The 21355-nt window shown below is 38.8% G+C and overlaps 1 protein-coding gene across 1 annotated transcript in view; it reads left to right on the top strand.

The window, feature by feature from the left end:
* Nucleotides 1-7083, top strand: part of ACD32.1 (alpha-crystallin domain 32.1) — a 77988-nt gene extending 70905 nt beyond the window's left edge. The window contains exon 6 of the mRNA XM_089453296.1: nt 6794-7083. Within this exon, the coding sequence (XP_089309422.1) occupies nt 6794-6836 (43 nt within the window). The 3' untranslated portion in view covers nt 6837-7083. The remainder of the gene's footprint in view (nt 1-6793) is intronic.
* Nucleotides 7084-21355: the final 14272 nt, after the last annotated feature.

The following is a 21355-nucleotide window of genomic DNA, read 5'->3' as shown; positions in this document are numbered from 1 at the left end:
ATCCTATCCCAAGTTGTTCTTAAGTGGGGATGTTAGGATATTCCGACACATAGGAAGTAGTTAAGTATAACTTGGTCTAGTATAGAGTTAGGTAAAGTGTGTTTCTTTACTATGTACTTTTTGTAACTTACAATCCGACGGTCACGATATGTAGTGATCCGATGGTTCATTCTCTCCTCGGTATTATCAACACTTGATCTGTGGCTTAACACTCAATTGGTCCATGATCTCTATTTAAAGAGCATGGAGGGTCATTTGTAGGGTAACCGTTCATGAGAGAAGCTTATGTAAATTTTCATTCTTTTATTAATAAATTGCTTGAAGTGGTCGCGTTGGCTCAGGCCATGGATTGTTTCTCTCTTTGAGGGTTTTAACTACGTGAACAATACTGGTGTATTGATCTGTGATTTGTTTGTGAGCGGTGTCCTTTGGTGTTCTGTCTGAGGAACTTACCCTGTAAATTCCTACATCTGACACATAAGAAATAATTAAGTACAACTTGGTCTAGTGTATAGTTAGGTAAAGTGTGTTTCTTTAGTATGTACTTTTTGTAACTTACAATCCAAAGGTCACAATATGTTCTAGACATGAAGTGATCCGATGATTCATTCTCTCCTTAGTATTATCGATACTTGATCTGTGGCTTAACACCCGATTGGTCCATGATATCTATTTAAAGAGCATGGATGGTTATTTGTTAGGTCACTGTTCATGAGAGAAGCTTATGTAAATTTTCTTTCTTTTACATTAATAAATTGCTTGAAGTGGCCGCGTTGGCTCAGGTTGTGCACTATTTCCCTCTTTTTGAGGGTTTTAACCATGTCAAGAATACTGGTGTACTGATCTGTGATCTGTTTGTGAGCGGTGTCCTTTGGTGTTCTATCCAAGGAATTTACCCTGTAAATTCTTACAATTGGTTCGTACAACATTGGGCGTTCTCTCTCTCACACGTGTGGCACAAGAAGGACGAATTTCTGGGTTGAGTTGCAGGGCCAAAAATTTCAGGAAGCAGACCAAGTTTGACCAACGTTGACTAGGGGTTCTTTGACCAAATTTGACTTCGATTTTAGAGAATTATTTGTCTTTTTAGGCTGCATTTCTGGGCACACAAAACAAGGGAATCTGGGTAGTTTGACCAGCGCTGACCTCAGGGTTGACCGCAGAAAATTACAGTAGTTTCTCTCTCCTTTGACTGAATTTGACTGGACTATTTTGGGCTGATTTTGACCTACAAGGAAGGCTGAGTTTGACTGTGGTTGATCGAGCTCAAGGAGGCAAGTTCGACAACTGCTTTGACCATCTTTGGCTTTCTGGTTAGGGCTGATTTCACTGTAGATTTTGACAGGGCCTTTTTGACTTTGAATTTTGCAAGTCAATTTGACTTTTGTATTATCTCTATCTGCTGAACATTTTGATATAAGAATAAGAAGAATTGACTAAAGGGTTTTCCCCACATTGCAGTTTTTCCCGAGCATCCGCCAAATCTGGTGTCCTCTTGTCTTGGCTTGTCTTTTGCATATTGTTTCATGTTCTATCTACTTTTATTATCAATGTGATTAATGATTAATGTGATTGCTATTGGAAATTGTCATTGGGTTGCTAAAGGAACATTGAAGTAATTGTGCTAAGCATAGAACACACCATTTTTAACTAAAATAAATATCTCTTGATCACTTTACGGCTAATTCAGTGGTCTACCTTCATTTGTACATTGCATGCACTGAAACCTATTTCTTGCAGGAGTCCTCTAGTCGTTAAAAAATTCGCTGTCTTATATAGCTTAAAGGGTTAAGTGCTTTCCTGAACTCTTCTACCATGGAACTTAACCATACTTAGCCTTTGGATATAAATAAATTAAGGTCATATTTATTTAAGGTGGCAACAAGCTCTTCATAAGTACTTGTATGCAAGCTGCATGTATAGGCTAGAAAAATAATGAGAGCCAGTAGTGGTCTGCACAGAATGAGCATTAATGAGCACCAAACATGGTTGGATGATGTATTCTGTGGGGGCAGTTTTTCATTTTATGCTTGTTATGATAAAACCTTTGGCGGAGACAGATTATCTTGCTCTACACACAACTGGCTTGAAACTGAAACCACTGAGCCAGATCGAGCCAGAGCCTGGTTGGGTTGGCTCGGTAGCCGAATCGGTTCGGCTGGCTGCGTTATCGAGTCGATCACCCCGGCCAGTTCGGCCGAGCCTGAGCTAACTCAACCGGCTTAGTGGCTGCAGCTGAAAAGTGTTTGAATTTTTTGGGGGGGGGGGAATTAAGGACCCCACAACCAATTCTATTTTGGCTTAAGGGTTATTTGTCGTCCATTTACCTCTCCCAAACCCTATAAAAGCTACCCAACCCAACCCCTCTCATTTCCTCACAGCTATCTCATTGCATTTAAGTGAGAATTGCGAGGAGTTTGTTTTTGGAGCAGCAGTGAGGATTTTTGGGCAAGCATTGGAGCAGCAGTGAGGAGCTTCTTGGGCAGCCATTGCTGCATTGAGGAGTTGGTTTGTTGGAACAACATTGAGGAGGCAGTTTGTGCCAAGAGGTTTTTTTTTTGCACTTCTAAAATCTGTTTTTGCTTATTTATTTTTTTGAGCAAATCTGGGAATTGAAAAGAGTGTTTTTTTGTAAAAGAAATGAACATTGAAACAATGCTATTATTTTTGTTTTCATTTTCAAAATTTTTCCGTTCATTTCCAAGTCAAAAAATGTCTCCTAGAGTGAAAGATGTTGCTTGGGCATATGGTGATATGGTTGATAATTAAATGCATTGCAAATGTTGCCATAGAAAAATTAAGGAGGGTTTTGGGGGCATTCATAGGCTAAAACAACACTTGGCAGGTATTGGAGGCTAAATTAGTCCATGTGAATCACCATAAATTGAGGAGATTCCTAGAGTTGTTAAATAACTTTGAGAAGTTTCAGAAAGAAAAAACTAGGCAAAAAGAAATATAGGCTGAAATTGGGAGGAAGAGGAGTATACAACAAATGACGGCTACCAACCCCCATTTTGATTTTGAGGGCTCTTCTTCTATCCTTTGTACTGATGCATCCAACCCCTTTCGCTATGTTCCTCCCTCTTTGGATCCAATGCAAAAAAAAAGGGTAAGGGTAAAATGAAAAAGAAGGGTGATATGAATATCAAAAGTTATTTCACTGTCACACCCTCCTCTCCATCAGATGCACATGGTCCTCAAGCCAGTAGAACTTTGCAGCCCACTTTAGATGACCACTAGAAGAAAGAATTGAGGGAGATTGCTTGTGATTGCATATCTAGATGGTGGTATGACGCTGATATCCCCTTCAATGCTTCCCGTTCACCATATTATGAGCCTATGTTTGATGCCATATTTGCTGCTAGAAAGGGCTTCAAAGACCCTACTATGCATGAGTTAAGGGGGCATCATTTGCAGAAAGAAATTTCCTCCATTAATGAGTATTTGAAAGATTTCAAAAACTCATGGGAAAAAATAGGATGTACCATCATATCAAATGGATGCACTGATCAAAGGAACCGTGCCATCATAAACTTTCTTATCTTTTGCCCACAAGGAACCATGTTTCTAAAATCAGTTGATGTATCTGATAGGGTGAAAGATGGACAATTGTTGTTTCAGCTATTGGATGAGGTTGTTGAGGAGGTGGGGGAGGCTAATGTTGTTAGAGTCATCACAGATAATGCCTCTAACTATGTTCTTGCTGGTAAACTGTTAGAGGAAAAACACAAAACCATCTTTTGGACCCCATGTGCTGCACATTGCATAGACCTCATGCTTGAGGATATTGGCAAATTAGATTGGGTCAAGAACACTGTAGATTATGCCAAAAGCATAACAAAATTTATCTACAATTATTCATGGATTTTGAGCCTGATGAGGAGACACACAGGGGGTAGAGATATTATTAGGCTTTCCATCACTAGATTTGCAACACATTTTTTGACATTACAATCTATGCTTTCACAACATAGAAACTTGCAAAAGATGTTTTCCGGTGATGATTGGAATCAAAGCCAGTGGTCTAACAAACAAGAAGGGAAAGATTTGAAAAAGAAAGTTAATGAACAAATATTTTGGAAAAAGGCAGCAAAGATTGTGAAGGTTGTTGAGCCACTGGTTAAGGTGTTGCGGTTGGTGGATGGGGAAATGTTGGCTATGGATCAAGCAAAGGAGCAAATAAAGAGGGCAGACAAGGATAGAGTGGCTAAGCATGGGCCCATTTGGGCAATCATTAATGAAAGATGGAACAATCAACCCCATTGCCCTATACATGTAGTTGGGTATTTTTTGAACCCACAGTTTCATTATAAAGCTTCTGGAGGCAGGAGCTTTGGGTGGGGAGGTTAGAGATGGATTGATTGACTGCATTGATCGCATGATCCCATTGGAGTGTGATCAGCTGGAGATACATCGACATGTCACAACTTTCAGCGAAGCCACAGGTACCTTTGGCAAGAACCTAGCAAAGATTGCAAGGGAAGCGAATGAGCCAGGGAAAGAAAAATCTCAATTTTCAAATTCTTAATACTTATTTTGTTAAATTGTTTATAATTTGAAAGTTGGATATAATTTGTTGAGCTAACTCATTACACTACTATGTTTTTTGCAGCACAATGGTGGGAGGCTTTTGGTAGCCATTGTCTTCAATTGCAGAGGTTTGCAATTCGTATTTTGAGTCAAAACTTGCAGTGCTACTGGGTGTGAGCGCAATGGGTTTGTCTTTGAGAGGATTCACATGAAGAAGAGAAATTGCTTAGATAAAAAACGGTTAAATGATCTAGTCTATGTCCAATACAACCTCCGGCTCAGACGGAACCAATTGTTGAACAAAAGCCCTGATTCAGATCCCATTATGTTGGAAGATATTGATCGAACATCAGATTGGGTAGTGGAGAGTCATCCAACAGAGTTTGATTCTGATGAGGATCTTGATTTGGATTTACTGATAGAGGCATCACTTGAACAAAATGTTCAGTTGAATTCAGATCCACTTGTACTAGCGTCAGGCTCAGCCCCAAGTCCTTCAGTTGCAGGCACTTCCTCTGTTCAACCACAACGAAAGCGCATATCTCGTCTATTTTAATGTGCAACTACTGCATAGCCTGCTACCACTTCTACAGTTGCAGTTGGAGATGATGATGAGGAGGAGCCATGGGTTTCCCTGTTTGACCCTGATTCAGAGTCTGAGCCAAATGATGTTGGCTCCTCTAGCAGTAGCCAGTAGTACTGGTGACTAGTGATGTTTCACAATTTACTTTTGTTGTAGGGGCCATTTTTAGCCTCCTTGGTTATGTGTTCTTGTGATCTCTATATCATCATTCATGTATGTATTGGACACTGGACAATGCACTGGGTGCCATTTTGATATGATAGATATATTCATGAGCCTACTTTGATCATTTGTTGTCTTCTCTCTATATTCTAAAGCTTTGTGTTTGGAAACATGAATGAAAATTTTTAAAATTATGTTTTTTAATTAAAAAAAATAAATATTTAATGTATTTTTTACAACAACTGAGTCACTGAAATCAAATCGGCCGAGTCGACACCGAGTCGGAGTATTAGAGCCGACCCTCGGCGGTTTTGCGAACCGAAGTTGGAGCCGACCCTCGGCCGTTTCCAAACTGGAGTTGGAGTTTTAAAACATTGGCTATACATAAAAAATATTATTTTGCTCTACATAATTTTTTTTATTAGCTTAGATTTTGCTACTTGCGATCAATTGTTTGATGATGGGTGGTTCATAGTGCTCAATTTTATTACAAACTTAGCCTGCCTGTTATATGTTTTCTTTTTATACTTTAACCCTAAAGCTCGCAATACAGCATAATTGGCCTGGCAATTCATTGTTTGAAACTTGGCCCTTTTTTTTTTATAATCTAATCAGACACTTCCAATTGTAGAGAGTAGACAAGGATGTGGTTCTCGACGCGAAATATATTTGTGAACCAAGAAAATCTCCAGGAAAGTTTAATCCTTCTGGAAGGTGTGTTTTCAAAACTCTCGTTTCCCCAATGGGGCACATGGCAAAATTAATGTGAAGTGAATCCCTCACTGAAGACCCCTGTTTGGTCTTCTGGTGTGGACACAATCACAAGTACAAAGACCTAGGCTTGCAAGGGAGAGAATTTGGCAAAATTCATGAAACAATAATATTAAAAAATACAACATATTAGCGTGCAATTTTGATTGAAACACGAGAATATGCAAAGCCGTTTTTAATGTTTATCAACTATGAACGGTGAGCAAGGCAGATCCGGAACAACTCAGAAGAGCATCGTAATTCGATGATGTTTAAGGATCTGGAGGTTTTCTGAGCCTTTAAAACGTTATGTGCTATCCTATACACACTTGACCTTTGGGAAGACGTTTAATTTGTTGGTTTGTTTTTATCTGAAAATTGTGTGTTAAGGTAAGTTAACCTATCTGGTAACCTAGGTTATCAGAGGTAGTTCAGATCTTAAAACTTTTATGCCTATAGTTATTTTCAGTTTTTCTACTTGAAGTTTCTAATCTTTCTTTCGTATGTCGCCCTTGCAAGTTGACAATGGGATATGGATAACATCACAGATTTTGAAAATGGAGTACTTGTTAAATTGAATACTTGACATTGAAAAAAAACGATTCTTTAATGAAATGCGCTACATGATATGGAAGTCATTCGCACGTTTCTTGAAGAGAAACTTTAAAGTATTCGAAGAGATTGGATATTGCTTGCATCATTCATTTTTGTTTGGATTAGATTATTCGTGGTACAGCTTTCTGACTCAATACTATCTGTGGCTGGCAGGGATGGATTCCTGCAAATCAGAATACTGAAACAGGACCAGTAAAATGAGTTGATAGAATCCTTGTTAAAGGTTTCTACTGCCAGCTTAGTTAATAATGTATTGGACTTTTTGTATATAATATATATGACTATCTTGTAGTGGTGGATGGAGATGTCATTGTGTTTAGGGTACTGTTTTATGTATTGATATGGTGAATGTTGAAGAGATTTAACTGTTTGAGAAGCCTTTGGAAACATGATCGTACTTAATTATAAATTGATATGGTCAATATTAAAGAGATTTGACTGTTTGAGAAGCCTTTGGAAACCAGGTCGTACTTTATCCTATCCATGCTTTAAGTGAAATTTGACAAACAGTGAGTTATGGACTGCTTCAAATGTACTTTTAATGATCTTGGAATCGATTCTTTATGTTCCAATTAGCAATTTGATGTTTGTATGGCAGTTCTATGCATAGTAGCAAGATTCGAGTATAAAATTAAAACAAATTTTCATTATACCGCGGACCTTAGTTTTGACTGTCTTTGATAATATACTCATAGTTTGATCCGTGCCTTACCCATATAGCTGGAAAAACAGCTCAAAACCCCTGTATTTATTTTTGACAAAACCATTAAAAACTGTAAAGATAAACTAAATTACCCAATCCACACGTAGCAAATTATTTTTTTCAGATTCTGAAACCAAAATAAATGTTTTTGAATTTATGAAATATTTACTTTGTATTGGAGCAGCATTAGAATTTTTTTTTTTTGTTACATGCATACGGTACAACCACTCAATGCATACCGTATTGAATATAGAGCAAGTCTAAAATTGGCACTAATTGTTTTTTTAACTGAATCATCTGATATAATATTCAAATTTTGCTACTATGTTTCTATGCACATCTGCATTGCAAAGTGCACATGCCATATAAAAGAGAAAATCTATGCGTCCTGGAAAAATCTATGCATCCTGGAAAATGTTTCAGTTGGATGGGCATGCCGCCTCCATATTTGGAGTGTTTCATTTCGGTGAAATCTCACTGCTCTACATTTTTGTTGTTTCATTGGAATCTGGTGATATCATTATTGGTGCATTTGGCGTCCTGGAAAAATCTATGCATCCTGGAAAATGTTTCAGTTGGATGGGCATGCCGCCTCCATATTTGGAGTGTTTCATTTCGGTGAAATCTCACTGCTCTACATTTTTGTTGTTTCATTGGAATCTGGTGATATCATTATTGGTGCATTTGTTATCTTTCAAGTTTGAAGTGTTTTTTTGAATGGATTCAGAGTTTTGAAAGCCCTTGTGGCACTCAGTCTGTACAAATTTAACAACTCAAATTTGTTATTTCAAATATTTTTGGTCTGATTTTGATCAAAACTCAACAGAAAATATACCCGTGAAAGAGAGAAAAGTGTAACACTTTTCATCTACTGTTAAATTTTATGTTGGCTGACAAATTTAAAATGACGAGACTTGAAAAGTAAGAAAACTTTCGGTAAAAATCACATTATCAGAGTTTTGTAAAAAAAATGAGACTTGTTAAACAAAGCGTTATTCTTTTCCTTTCATATAAAATAAATTGTTGAAATTCTGATGTTCTATGCTGTAACAATCACTTGTGACAATTTTTTTTTATGCTGCAATATTAAATAAACAATTGGAGATAGAACATAAATCAAATGCACAATAGAAGACAACCAAGAACAAAATGAAACAAAGAATTTAGGTCCAATGACTAGGGCAAAACCCAAAGGGGAAAATCCAATCAAATTCTTTTCTATTAGAAATCAATTGTTCAGAAGAGATACGAAGTACAATGAGAGATCAAGAGAATAGTTAAGTTCACCGAAATCTAAACAAGTTGTAGCATGATGATCACTGGTAGCAACAACAAATGCACACACTGAATCAACTTTCCTTTTAACTGAATCAACAGTGAAACACTAAAGCACTAAATCGACTTTGGCTCACCAAGTTTTGCACCTACTCCAAGTTTCTCTAACAATCTTCTTCAACTCTCTCCAACTCTCTCAGGTTCGAATTCGTCTTTCACAATGTACAAGTAGTGAGGGGAGAAAGAATGAGACATATATATAGGAGCAATGAATCCATGACACAAAGGAAGAGTAACTCACATGCCAAGAGGGAGAGTAACTTACATCCATTTAGGAAATGTAACTCATGCCAGTAAGGAGGTATGCATGCCTTTGTAACTTGTGCTTTTAAGAGAGAGTGTAACATATGCATTAAAGACTGCGTAAGAGGAATATTTTATGACATGATTTTATTGAGTGTAAGAGAATCTTTTATGATGTACTTTAATGAGTATAATAGAGTGTAAGAGGAATATGCCATGCCAATAATGAGAGTGTAAGAGAACATTATTAAGAGCCATGATTGAGTCACTTGATTTTTTAATAATAATATAATAGTATCATAAGAATAATAATATTATTAATGATAAAATATAAAGTAAAGATTGAACTATTATGATTGATTAATGATAGTAAGTAATTTTTCATCAGCAATATTTGATTACCAATTGATGCAAGGTGATCTACTAACTAAAGACTTTTTAATTATAGACTTTCCATTTTTAGACTTCATATTTTTTAGAAATTCATTTCTAAGTTTCTAATTTTCAACATAAATTATTGTTATAAATTGTCATGTAGCATGGAAGTGTTTTGAAAAATAGCCAAATTTAGACATCCATTACCAAGTAGACTTTGGCATATGGGCAAAAATAAAATAAGATAATATTATTACATCAATGCCTGACAAATGACCACAAAAATAGGTCAATGGGATTGAGGAGTACAAGCAATATGTATAAAATGTGGGAATGCAAGTGAAACTCCTAGAAATGCCAAAAACAATATAAAGAAAGCAGTGTACATAAGTATAACATCAACACAAATGTAGAAGACAATGACAAAGGTATGATGATACAAAACATTGATTGAGTTTGGGTAATTCGAATCTATCAGGAGAGACAGAGAAAGGGAGAGATCAAATGATGAGATTGATGATGTTAAGGACTTAAGAGTGTAATTGTTGAGGTTGAGAAGGATGAACATGTCACTGGCCCATTGTTAAACTTCTCTAGAACCATTGGGGGTTCGATTGTATAATCCTTGGAAGGATTTACAAGAAAGGGATACTCCTAGCACTAGGCTTTAACCCCATACAGAAATTCCCTGCATACAAATTCTAAAAAAACAGAAAATACACAATGCGAGAGCATAATACATAAAACACATATACACAGAGATTTTTCCCTGGATCCCAAAACCGGGACTACTAGCTTGATTTTTCATTATGTTCTTTTCAATGTGACAATACATATTTATACATGCTAAAGCATCCAATACTATGGACCGAAAACCATTGTGTCCAAAACTATGTGCGAAAAATCATGCACAAAACTATAGGTAGGTATGCCCAACCTAATATAAAGTCCAAAAACAAAATTTTCCGAGACGCTGCCCTGGACCCCATAGAGTGGGGTTACCTGCACCCCTCAAACCCCCTGTGACCGCCCCTCGCTACGCAATCAGCGCAACGAAGGGGGTGCTCCGCCCCCCTTCTAACCCCTCGGTTAACTACGTGGGCTAGTCGTGGAAAGAATATAACACAACCCAACATTCTCCCACTTGTTGTTTTTGTTAGGATATTCCGACACATAGGATATAGTTAAGTTCAACTTGGTCTAGTGTAGAGTTAGGTATAGAGTTAGGTAAAGTGTGTTTCTTTACCGTTGTACATTTTGTAACTTACAATCCGACGGTCACGATATGTAGTGATCCGACGGTTCATTCTCTCCTCGGTATTACCGACACTTGATCCGTGGCTTGACACCCGATTGGTCCATGGTATCAGAGCTATTTGAGGGCCGCGTCCGTTGGTGATCCAAATCTGAAGCCAGTAGAACTGCATGCGGCTGTCGTTTCCTAGATCTGCTGTTTCTGACTGCTTTCGGGCCGAGAGGACTACTCTGTTGCGTTCGGAGCATCTGTTCCAGTGAGGAACCCCTTTCGTTTCACGCGAAAAGGTTTCCGGTAGCCCTAGCTGCGTCATTTTTCAGATCGGGAGGTATACAGTGTTTTTGCAGTTTACTGTTATTTTCTCTCTGCTTATTTCGGTTTCGGTTTATTTACCCCTTTTTTTAACCGGATCTATACCTTTCATTTCTGCGTATGCTCTTTGCCCTGCGACTCTGTGCGATCTGGGCAAATCAGAAACAGAAAGGAAGGATTTTTCTCATGCGTATGCTCTTTTCCCTGCACCTTAGTGTGATCTCGGAAAATCAGAAACATTGAGAAAAATATTTAGTTTTTCGGCTAAAGCTAACTTTGAGGTTTTTTTTAAAATATCTAGTTTTTTGGCTAAAGCTAACTTCGAGCCGCAAGGTTCGTTTTTCTTTGCATATTCGTGTTGGGTTTTGTGTTTTGTGTTTTGTAGGGAAAAAGAGCTTTCTCAAGGCAAGCACACAAACCGAGGCCCCCCCCCCTCTCTCTCTCTCTCTCTCTCAATTTTTTTGTATAGATCAATTGGTTCAAAGCTATTTTAAGAGAGTAGAGGTCTTGGGTTCAAGTCTCCATTTTGTGGGGGCGGATTTTTTTCATTCCCGCACATTCGCGCACTTTGCCGGCAACTTCAACAATTTTTTTTTCAAAAAGCCATAACTTCTTCATCCGGAAGCCTTTTTCAGAGCCGTTTTTTTTAAAACAGCCTAATTTTTCGAGATCTATCCATTAGAACACTTACTTTCAGCGTCTTCAGCTTCAGTTTAAAAAAAAAAATGGAAAGTCCATGCCAAGTCATTCTTGACAGCACTAACTACTTCCAATGGATAGCCTACATGGAAGATTTACTTAGAAGTAAAGGTCTCTACAGAATAGCCACAGACCAAGAGAAGAAATCAAAAGATGAAGACAAGGCTGCAAAATGGGAAAATAGACAAGATCAAGCACGTGGTTTGATAGGGATGTCTATTTTTCCTGATCTTAGATTCCATATTGCAGAACTTGAGACTCCTCATGAAGCATTGGAAAAAATCGCTAAAGTTTTTGGGATTAAAAATGAAATTAGAGCCCATCAACTTGAAAATGAGTTGCTTACTTTGGATCCTAATAATTTTTCTTACATTGAAGATTTCTTGTCCAAATTCAAGACCCTTAGATATCTCTTGGAAGGTGTTAAGGTTAAGAAAGAAGATGGTAACCTTATTTATTCCATCCTTACTAAGTTGGGACTAGCCTACTCTGTATTTGTTTCCACTTTCCATTCTACAAGGGAAGCTTTCATTTGTCAAGGAAAAGACTACAAGGCCCCTTCCTTTGACTCCTTTTGTGATTCCTTAATAAGAGAACAAGAAAAACTCTTACACCTTGGTCTTCTTAATCTTGGAAACTCTTCCACGAAAGCGTTAGCCACCCAGCAGCAACCAAATTCAAAGAATCCTAAGAAGTCATATCCTCAAAAGAATGGTCCTAAACCAACTCAGCCTCAAAATGAAAGATCATTTCAGCAAAATGATAAGACCAATAAAAACAAATGGAAGAAGACTGATAGACATTGTAACTTTTGTAATCGAGATGACCACTTAGAATCTAAATGCTTTAAGAAGATGGAAGCCTTGGAAGCCGCAATGAAGAAACATAACATCCATGTGGAACCTACTTCAACTTCAACTTCCGGAATGGCACTTTCTGCATGTCGTTGTCAATCATCTCAGTCTGGTTATGCATTAAATGTATCTTCTTCCTCTCATTCTTATGAGTGGCTCATTGATTCTGGAGCCTCTTATCACATGGCCAAAAACCAAGCCATGTTTTCTTCTTTAAATGATTGTAACACCAAAAATATATATGTTGGTGATGATAGATCTCTTAATGTTGTAGGGACTGGAACTGTTCATCTAGACAATGGTCAGTTTAATGATGTACTATGTGTTCCAACCTTATCCTGCAACCTTCTATCTGTATATCAGATAACTCATTCAGGTGAAGGTAAAATTGTTGAATTTTCACCTCATGATGTTGTAATCAAGGATCTAAAAGATCCTAAACAGATTCTAGCTACTGGTCTTGCTGATGATTCCACAAGGTTGTATAAGTTTCACAACTTTGGGTCATCAAATCTTCCCTCAGTATTTGTTGCTCATAATGATGAAGTCAGCAAACTTTGGCATGAGCGATTTGGTCACTTAAACTATCGCTCCCTTCAGCATCTATGTAAAGAAAATATGGTGACAGGTCTTCCTATGGTATCTTGCAGAGATGGTGTTTGTTCCGGATGTGTACTCGGAAAACATCATCGGGACAGTTTTGACAAACGTGCCTCTTGGCACGCCTCAGCCCCTTTACAGCTTGTGCACAGTGATTTATGTGGTCCACTTCCTGTTGCTTCATTCTCTGGCTGCAAGTATTTCTTAACTTTCATTGATGATTTCTCCAGACGCACTTGGGTATACTTCTTAAAACTCAAGAGCGAAGTATTTAACACTTTTTTGGCCTTCAAAGCCTTTGTTGAAAAACAATCTGGACATCAAATTCTTAAGCTAAGAACTGATAATGGTGGAGAATATGTTAAAAACACATTCATCAACTTTTGCACCGAAAATGGAATTCAAATGCAACATACTGTTCCATACACTCCACAACAAAATGGTGTAGCTGAAAGGAAAAATCGCACCTTAAAGGAAATGGCTAATTGTATGTTGCAATCTAAAGGACTCAGTCTTAGTTTTTGGGCCGAAGCAATTAATTGTGCAAATTATATAATCAATCGCACTCCTACTAAGGTTCTAGAGAATATCATTCCAGAAGAGGCTTGGAGTTCCATTAAACCAGATGTAAGTCACTTTCGTGTTTTTGGAAGTGAAGCATGGGCCCATATTCCAGATGAAAAGCATAAAGCTTTAGAACCTAAGAGTGACTTGTTGGATATTCTGAAGATGTAAAAGGTTATAGACTTATTCCATTTAAGTCCAAAAATGTTATCATTAGAAGAGTTGTAAAATTTGATGAAAATAAATCGGCCTGCGAGCCTAGTCCGGCGGATGTGCCACCTCTTCCTATCTCTTCTACTTTTGAAAACATTTCTTTTTCAAATGATGAAAGTGAGGATGATAATCCTCCCCACCTTCTCAGGATCCTCAACTTCCAAGATGGGTCCGTGCTACTCGGGATGCAGCAGGTGATCTTGCCGGTGATCCTACAGATCAGCGACGTACACGTTCTCAGTTTGAAAGAGCCTCTTCTTTACTGGCTCAAGCTCCAGTAAATCATGATCCTGACACTTTTGCAGAAGCTTCAGGCCATCCACATTGGGAAGCAGCTATGAATGAAGAATATCATTCATTGTTGGAAAATGATACATGAGATCTTGTTCCTCTACCAAAGGGACGCAAACTTGTTAGATGTAAATGGGTTTACAGAACCAAGTATGGACCAGATGGGAAAGTTGATAAACATAAAGCTCGTCTTGTTGCTAAGGGATTTTCACAGGTTGAAGGCATTGACTACACTGAAACCTTCTCCCTTGTTGCCAAAATGAACTCTATCCGCCTTGTTCTTTCCCTTGCTGCCTCTTTAAAATGGGAAGTCCATCAGATGGATGTTAAATCTGCCTTCTTACATGGGGACTTGCAGGAAGAAATCTATATGGAACAACCCATTGGCTTCATACAAACAGACTCCAGCCTTGTTTGTCGACTTAAGAAATCCCTTTATGGCCTCAAGCAAGCTCCTCGGGCTTGGTATGCCAAAAAGGATAGCTTTCTTTTAGAATCTGGCTTTTCTAGGTGTTATTCTGACAATACTGTCTACACCAAGAAAGTGGGAAACTCTCTTATCATCCTTGTTCTTTATGTTGATGATCTTATTCTTACTGGTAGTGATCCCAACCTTATAAACCATGTGAAGTCCAACCTTAAAAAGAAATTTGAAATGACAGACTTAGGACACTTACACTATTTTCTCGGTCTTCAAGTCTTGCAATCCAAGGACGGTATTTTCCTTTCCCAGTCCAAGTATGCTTGTGATATTCTTCGTCATTTTCACATGGAAGACTGTAAGCCAGCCCCTTCTCCCTTTCAGTCTGGAGTCAAACTTTCAGTCTCTTGTACTTCTCCTGAAGTTGATGCTACCTTATACCGTCAACTTGTAGGAAAACTCTTGTATTTAACCCATACTCGTCCTGACCTTTCCTTTGTTGTTGGCCTTGTTGCTCGTTTTATGCAAAACCCCCGTGAAAGTCATTGGAAAGCAGCTAAAAGAATACTTCGTTATGTTCGAGGTACAGTACAGTTTGGGATTCATTACAGTGCCAAAGCAGCTCCTCTATTAGTTGGTTTCACTGATTCTGATTGGGTTGGTGACCCTGATGATCGGAAGTCTACTGCCGGTTATGTCTTCACTCTTGGTTCAGGACCTATTACATGGGCTTGTAAGAAACAGGCTGCCATTTCTCTTTCGTCAGCAGAAGCAGAGTATCGTGGTGCCGTGGAGGCTAGTAAGGAAGCCTTGTGGCTTCGTCAGATCCTATCAGAGTTTGGCTTTGAGCAGCAGCATCCAACCACACTTTGGTGTGATAATCAAAGTGCCATTCAGCTATGCAAAGATCCAGTCCAGCATCAGCGCAACAAACACATTGAACTACACATGCACTTCATCAGAAAGCTCATTCATGACCATGTTCTTGAAGTGCAATATTGTCCAACAGATGATCAGGTTGCAGACATCTTCACAAAGGCTCTCATAGAGGCGAAGTTCACTAAACTTCGATATATGCTTGGAGTTCAGGAAGTTGTCACTGAGGGGGGATAGGCTCTAGTGCCTCCTTCCTTCTCCTATTGTGTCATATTTGTAAATCCTTCAATCCTATCCCAAGTTGTTCTTAAGGGGGGATGTTAGGATATTCCGACACATAGGATATAGTTAAGTTCAACTTGGTCTAGTGTAGAGTTAGGTATAGAGTTAGGTAAAGTGTGTTTCTTTACCGTTGTACATTTTGTAACTTACAATCCGACGGTCACGATATGTAGTGATCCGACGGTTCATTCTCTCCTCGGTATTACCGACACTTGATCCGTGGCTTGACACCCGATTGGTCCATGAGTTCTATTTAAAGCGCATGGAGGGTCATTGTTCGGGTGATCCGTGCATGAGAGAAGCTTATGTAAATTCCCATTCTTTGATTAATAAATTGCCTGTAGTAGCCACGTTGGCGCAGGCCGTGGACTGTTTCCCTCTTTGAGGGTTTTAACCACGTCAAAAATACTGGTGTATTGATCTGTGATCTGGTTGTGAGCGGTGTCCTTTTGGTGTTCTTTCTGAGGAACTTACCCTGTAAATTCCTACAGTTTTCTTACATGGGGCCACGAGAGAGATTAGTCATTTATCCAGCGTTGCAACGCCCATTGTTTCTCTACACTAAGAGAAATTCTCAGAGCTCATAGATTTTGTCAATGCATCTGCAGTATTCTTCAAAGTGTCTACCTTTACCAGCAACACCTTTTTGTCTTCTATCATATCCCTCACAAAGTGATACTGAACATCAATGTGCTTTGTCTTTGAATGATATGCATGGTTCTTTGCTAAGAAAATTGCACTTTGGTTGTCACAATGTATCCTTATAGCTCCCTGTACTAACTCCATACTTGAACACAATCTCTGCAACCAAACTGCTTCTTTGCTTGCATGAGTGGCTACCATGTATTTTACCTCTGTAGTTGATAGTGCCACTACAGAGTGTTTCTTACTCATCCAACTGACTGCACCTCCAAATAGGTTAAACACATAACCCACTTGTAGATCTTCTTTGATCCAGATCTCCAACTCAGTTTGCATCAACAAAGCCACGAATATCAACACTCTGTCCAAACATGGTCTTCCTTGGTAGCACAAACCATAATCACTAGTGCCACGCAAATACCTGAAAACTCGCTTCACTGCTGTCCAGTGCTCCTTCCTTGGTTTTGACATAAACCTGCTCAATACTCCCACTGCATGTGCAATGTCTGGTTTAATACAGACCATCGCATACATTAGGCTACCGACTGCACTTGCATATGGAACACGAGACATGTCCTCTTCCTCTTCTTGTGTCTTGGGACACTGTTCAGCAGATAACTTTACACCTACAGGAATAGGAACCTTCACTGGTTTACTATCCTACATATTAAACCTCTGCAATATTGTCTCGACATATTTCCTCTGGTTTAACCAAAGCTTCTTCTTTGTCCGATCTCTTTTAATTTCCATGCCCAAAATATAGTTTGCAACACCAAGATATTTCATGTCGAATTTGGAGGAAAAATGGGTCTTCAAATCCTGGATAATTTCTTTGTCATTTCCAACCAGTAACATATCATCCACATACAAGACCAGATAAATAACACGGTCACCAATATATTTAAAACACACAGTGATTTGCGTTGCTTTTGATGAAGCCAAGACCCCGTATAAATGTATCAAATTTCTGATACCACATCCTTGGTGACTGTTTTAACCCATACAAAGACTTCTTTAACTTGCATATCAGTTCTTTCTTACCCTTCATCGCAAAACCTTCAGGTTGCTTCATGTAGATTTCCTCTTCTAGATCCCCGTGAGGAAATGTTGCCTTCATATCCATCTGTTCTATCTTAAAATCAAAAGCAGCAACAACATATAAAAGTAATCTAATAGAAGTTACCTTGGCAACATGAGAAAAAATATCACCAAAATCAATTCTCAGTACCTGGGAATAACATTTTGCTACTAATCAAGCTTTGTATTTCTCCACTTTTCCTTTTGCATTTTTCTTCTTCTTAAACACCCATTTGCTGCCAATGGGTTTCCTTTCAGCCGACAACTCCACCAGATCCCAAGCCTCATTTTTGTGCAAAGATGCCATTTCATCAACCATGGCATCTTTTTATAGTTTTCCATCCTCTGAATCTACTGCTTCCTTCACAGTTCTGGGATTATCATCAGTAATAGATAAGCAAAATGTGAATAGAAAGCAGATGGAATATACCTTTCTAGCTGCCTACTTTCTCGAATTGATCTTCTCACACCTGAAGTTTGTGGCTCTTCATCTTCTGATTCCTTCTCGGCTGTAGTGTCTGATTCTTCCTCCTTTAGCTCAAACTCTATCTTCTCATGTTCCTTTGGTTGGAATTCATGTTTAATAACATCTTTCACCTCTCTGAACATCACATCTCCGCTGTACACAACCTTCCTTGTTACTGGGTTCCAAAGCTTATAAATCTTTAAACCATCCTTATACCCAATAAAGATTCAATTTTCAGTTTACTATCCAACTTGGTTCTTTTCTCCTTTGGAACATGTATATATGCATCACATCCAAATACCCTCAGATGTGAAAGAGAAGGTTTCTTACCAGTCAATACCTCTTGTGGAGTCTTATCTTCCAATGCTAAAGAAGGTGATCCGTTGACTAGGTAACATGCAGTTTCCACTGCCTCTGCCTAGAATTCTTGTCCTAACCTGAAACCATTGAGCATGCTTCTTGCCCTTTACATTAACGTCTTGTTCATTCTTTCTACAACTCCATTTTGCTGAGGTGTATATGGAGTAGTCTTCTGCCGTGCTATACCACACTTACAGAATTCTTCAAATTCCTTACTGCAAAACTCTCCACCGTTATCTGTCTTCAACACCTTTATCTTCTTCTCTGTCTCGTTTTCCACCAGAGCCTTAAATTCTTTAAACCTGTCAAAGACTTCAGATTTCTTCTCAAGGAAATATATCCATGTATTCCTTGAGAAGTCATCTATAAATGAGACATAGTACACGGACTTACCCAGTGATGGAACCTTCACAGGTCCAAACACATCATTGTGCACAAGCTTTAACATCTGTTTCGCCCTCTTACCACCAGAGGGGAAACTCACCTGATTCTGCTTCCCATATACACAATTTTCACATAAATCAAAATCCAGAGAGCTATTACTCATACTTTCTACCATACCTTTACCATGAAGTATTCGAAGGCCCTTCTCTCTAATATGTCCAAGCCTTTGATGCCACAACATGGTCTTCTCTCCAGAGACCACTAGATTTTCTGCTCCACTTTCAGGAACCACAGAATTGTTGCACCCATCAATAACAGTGATACGTTGCAGCTTGTACAGAGTTCCAATCCGAACTCCCCGAACCATTTTACAGGTATCTTTCTTGAACACTGTTTTTACACCTGCATCGTCCAGCTTGCTTACGAAAATTAGATTTCTTGCCAATGCAGGAATATGCAGAACAACCGGAAGTGTTCTAACCCTTTCACCTTGAAACTTCAACTTTACTTTTCCACGACCAACGATTCTAGCCTTCCTGTCATCCCCCAAGAAGACATCACCACCATCATATTTTTCATACTCGTAGAACCACTCTCTATGGGGAGTGAAATGAAAGGATGCACCCGAATCAATCAACCATGCCTCATGGTCTACATGTGTACTTGAAGAAGCCAAGTACACATCCCCACCTTTATTTGAGGTGGTTTTTGCCTCTGCAGAAGGAGTATCATCAGATCCCTTTACTTTGTCAGGAGCTTTAGATTTACAATCCCTTTTGTAGTGCCCTTCCTTTCTGCATTTCCAGCACACCACTTTTACAAGTTTTCTTGGAGATTTAGATCTTCCACTCGATGATTTATTTTTGTTTCTGTTCTGGGACCGTCCTCGTACAGATAAGGCATCACCATTCCGGCTCTCCATATTTTTCTGTCTCATCTCCTCTGTCAGCAAGGATGAAACTATTTCATCAAATTGCAAGGCAGTTGCATTGTTACCTATTGCAATAACCAGACTATCCCACGAATCTGGTAGAGAATACAACAAACTAATGCAATTATCTTCATCTGAAATTTTAATATCAACAGATAATAACTGACTTACCATAGTATTAAGTGCATTCATATGTTCTGTCACCGAGTCTCCATCTTTCATCCTTAGGTTATACAAAGTTTTTCGTAGGAACAGTTTATTCACCAGAGACTTAGAATGGTACAAAGTCCCTAACTTGTTCTACAAAGTCTTCGCCGTAGCTTCCCCTGATACATTCAATAATACTGAATCTGAGACACACAATCGTATTGTGCTCTTAGCCTTCCAATCCAACTTCTTCCATTCTTCATCGGACACTCCCGTTGGTCTAGTACCTGGATCTACTGCGACCCACTGATCTTTATCCACCAACAGATCCTCCATCTTGAGTTTCCATAACTCAAAACTCTGACCATTAAAATATATCGATCTCTATCTTTCCACTGCTCGCCATCCTTTTTCACCACTAGAATCGATCTCGTAGATCTCCCACTGGACAGGGTCTACCACAAGCCCAAGCGAAACCCCTCAACAACAAAGACGTCCCTTTGAAGCCAAAACAACTCTGATACCAAATGTAGGTTTTAACCCCATACAAAAATTCTCTGCATACGAATTCTAAAAACATAGAAAATAAACAATGTGAGAGCATAACACATAAAACACATATACACAAATATTTTCCCCTGGATCCCAAAACCGTGACTACCAGCTTGATTTTTCACTATGTTTCTTTCAATGTTACAATACATATTTATACATGCCGAAGCATCCAATACCATGGATCGAAAACCATTGCGTCCAAAACCATGGACCGAAAACCATCGCGTCCAAAACCATGTGCAAAAAATCATGCACAAAACCATAGGTAGGTCCGCCCAACCTAATATAGGGTCCAAAAACAAAATTTTTCGGGGCAGCGAGTGGGGTTACCTGCACCCCTCAAACCACTTGTGCCCCCCCTCGCTACACAATAGGAGCAACAAAGGGGGTGCTCCGCCCCCCTTCTAACCCCCCGATTAACTATGTGGGCTAGTCGTCGAAAGAATATAACACAACCCAAAAGTTAGAAGGGAACTTTGAATAGGTCGTCGTTTTCTCCTCTGGTTTTGGGAAGTAGTCTGACATTCATGAGGTTCTCTACTCTGAATCCATTTGGAGTAGTTCTCTCTAATACTCCAAGATCGTGTGGCTTGATACACAGGTCAATGTTGATAATATTGGTTGGCATTCCTTAGATAAATTTGGAATCTCACCATTTTGCAATTTGTAACATTTTGGAAATTTGTGCTCCAATTTGATGGATCAATAGGGAAGTAAGAGGTGAGAACTTTGATCATCTTAGAGTAAGGCATGGCATTGAGGAAATTATATCTATGGTAGAAGATCTCCTTGATGAAGATGTCTAAGCATCTTTTGTTTTGGTACCAAAAGAAAGTAGAGAGGGAACCCCTAAAATCCCTATAGAGGCAGTGATAATGCCCTCTTACCTTGTAGTACCCCTGAAACTGAAAGATAAGGTGCATCATTGCCTTTCCTACCACATTGTGGTATATGGTGATTTATCTCTATTCAGAGTCGATGAGAGCCAACCCAGAGCTGTCCCAAGAGGACCTTGATTCAGATTGGATCATTATATTATTTGTTATCCATCTTGATGCTTTCAAAGTGGAAAAATTTGAGGAATAAGCTCACAAGACCATTTTTACTAGCGGGTCTAGTTTGGTGAGTTA

The sequence above is a fragment of the Pinus tabuliformis genome, chromosome X (genome assembly GCF_031772625.1).
Source record: "Pinus tabuliformis cultivar Carrire ecotype Pingquan chromosome X, CPIR1, whole genome shotgun sequence".
In the NCBI taxonomy this organism is placed as follows: Eukaryota; Viridiplantae; Streptophyta; class Pinopsida; order Pinales; family Pinaceae; genus Pinus; species Pinus tabuliformis.
The sequence above is the reverse complement of the archived record's forward strand: the minus strand, read 5'-3'. Positions and strand labels throughout refer to the sequence as shown.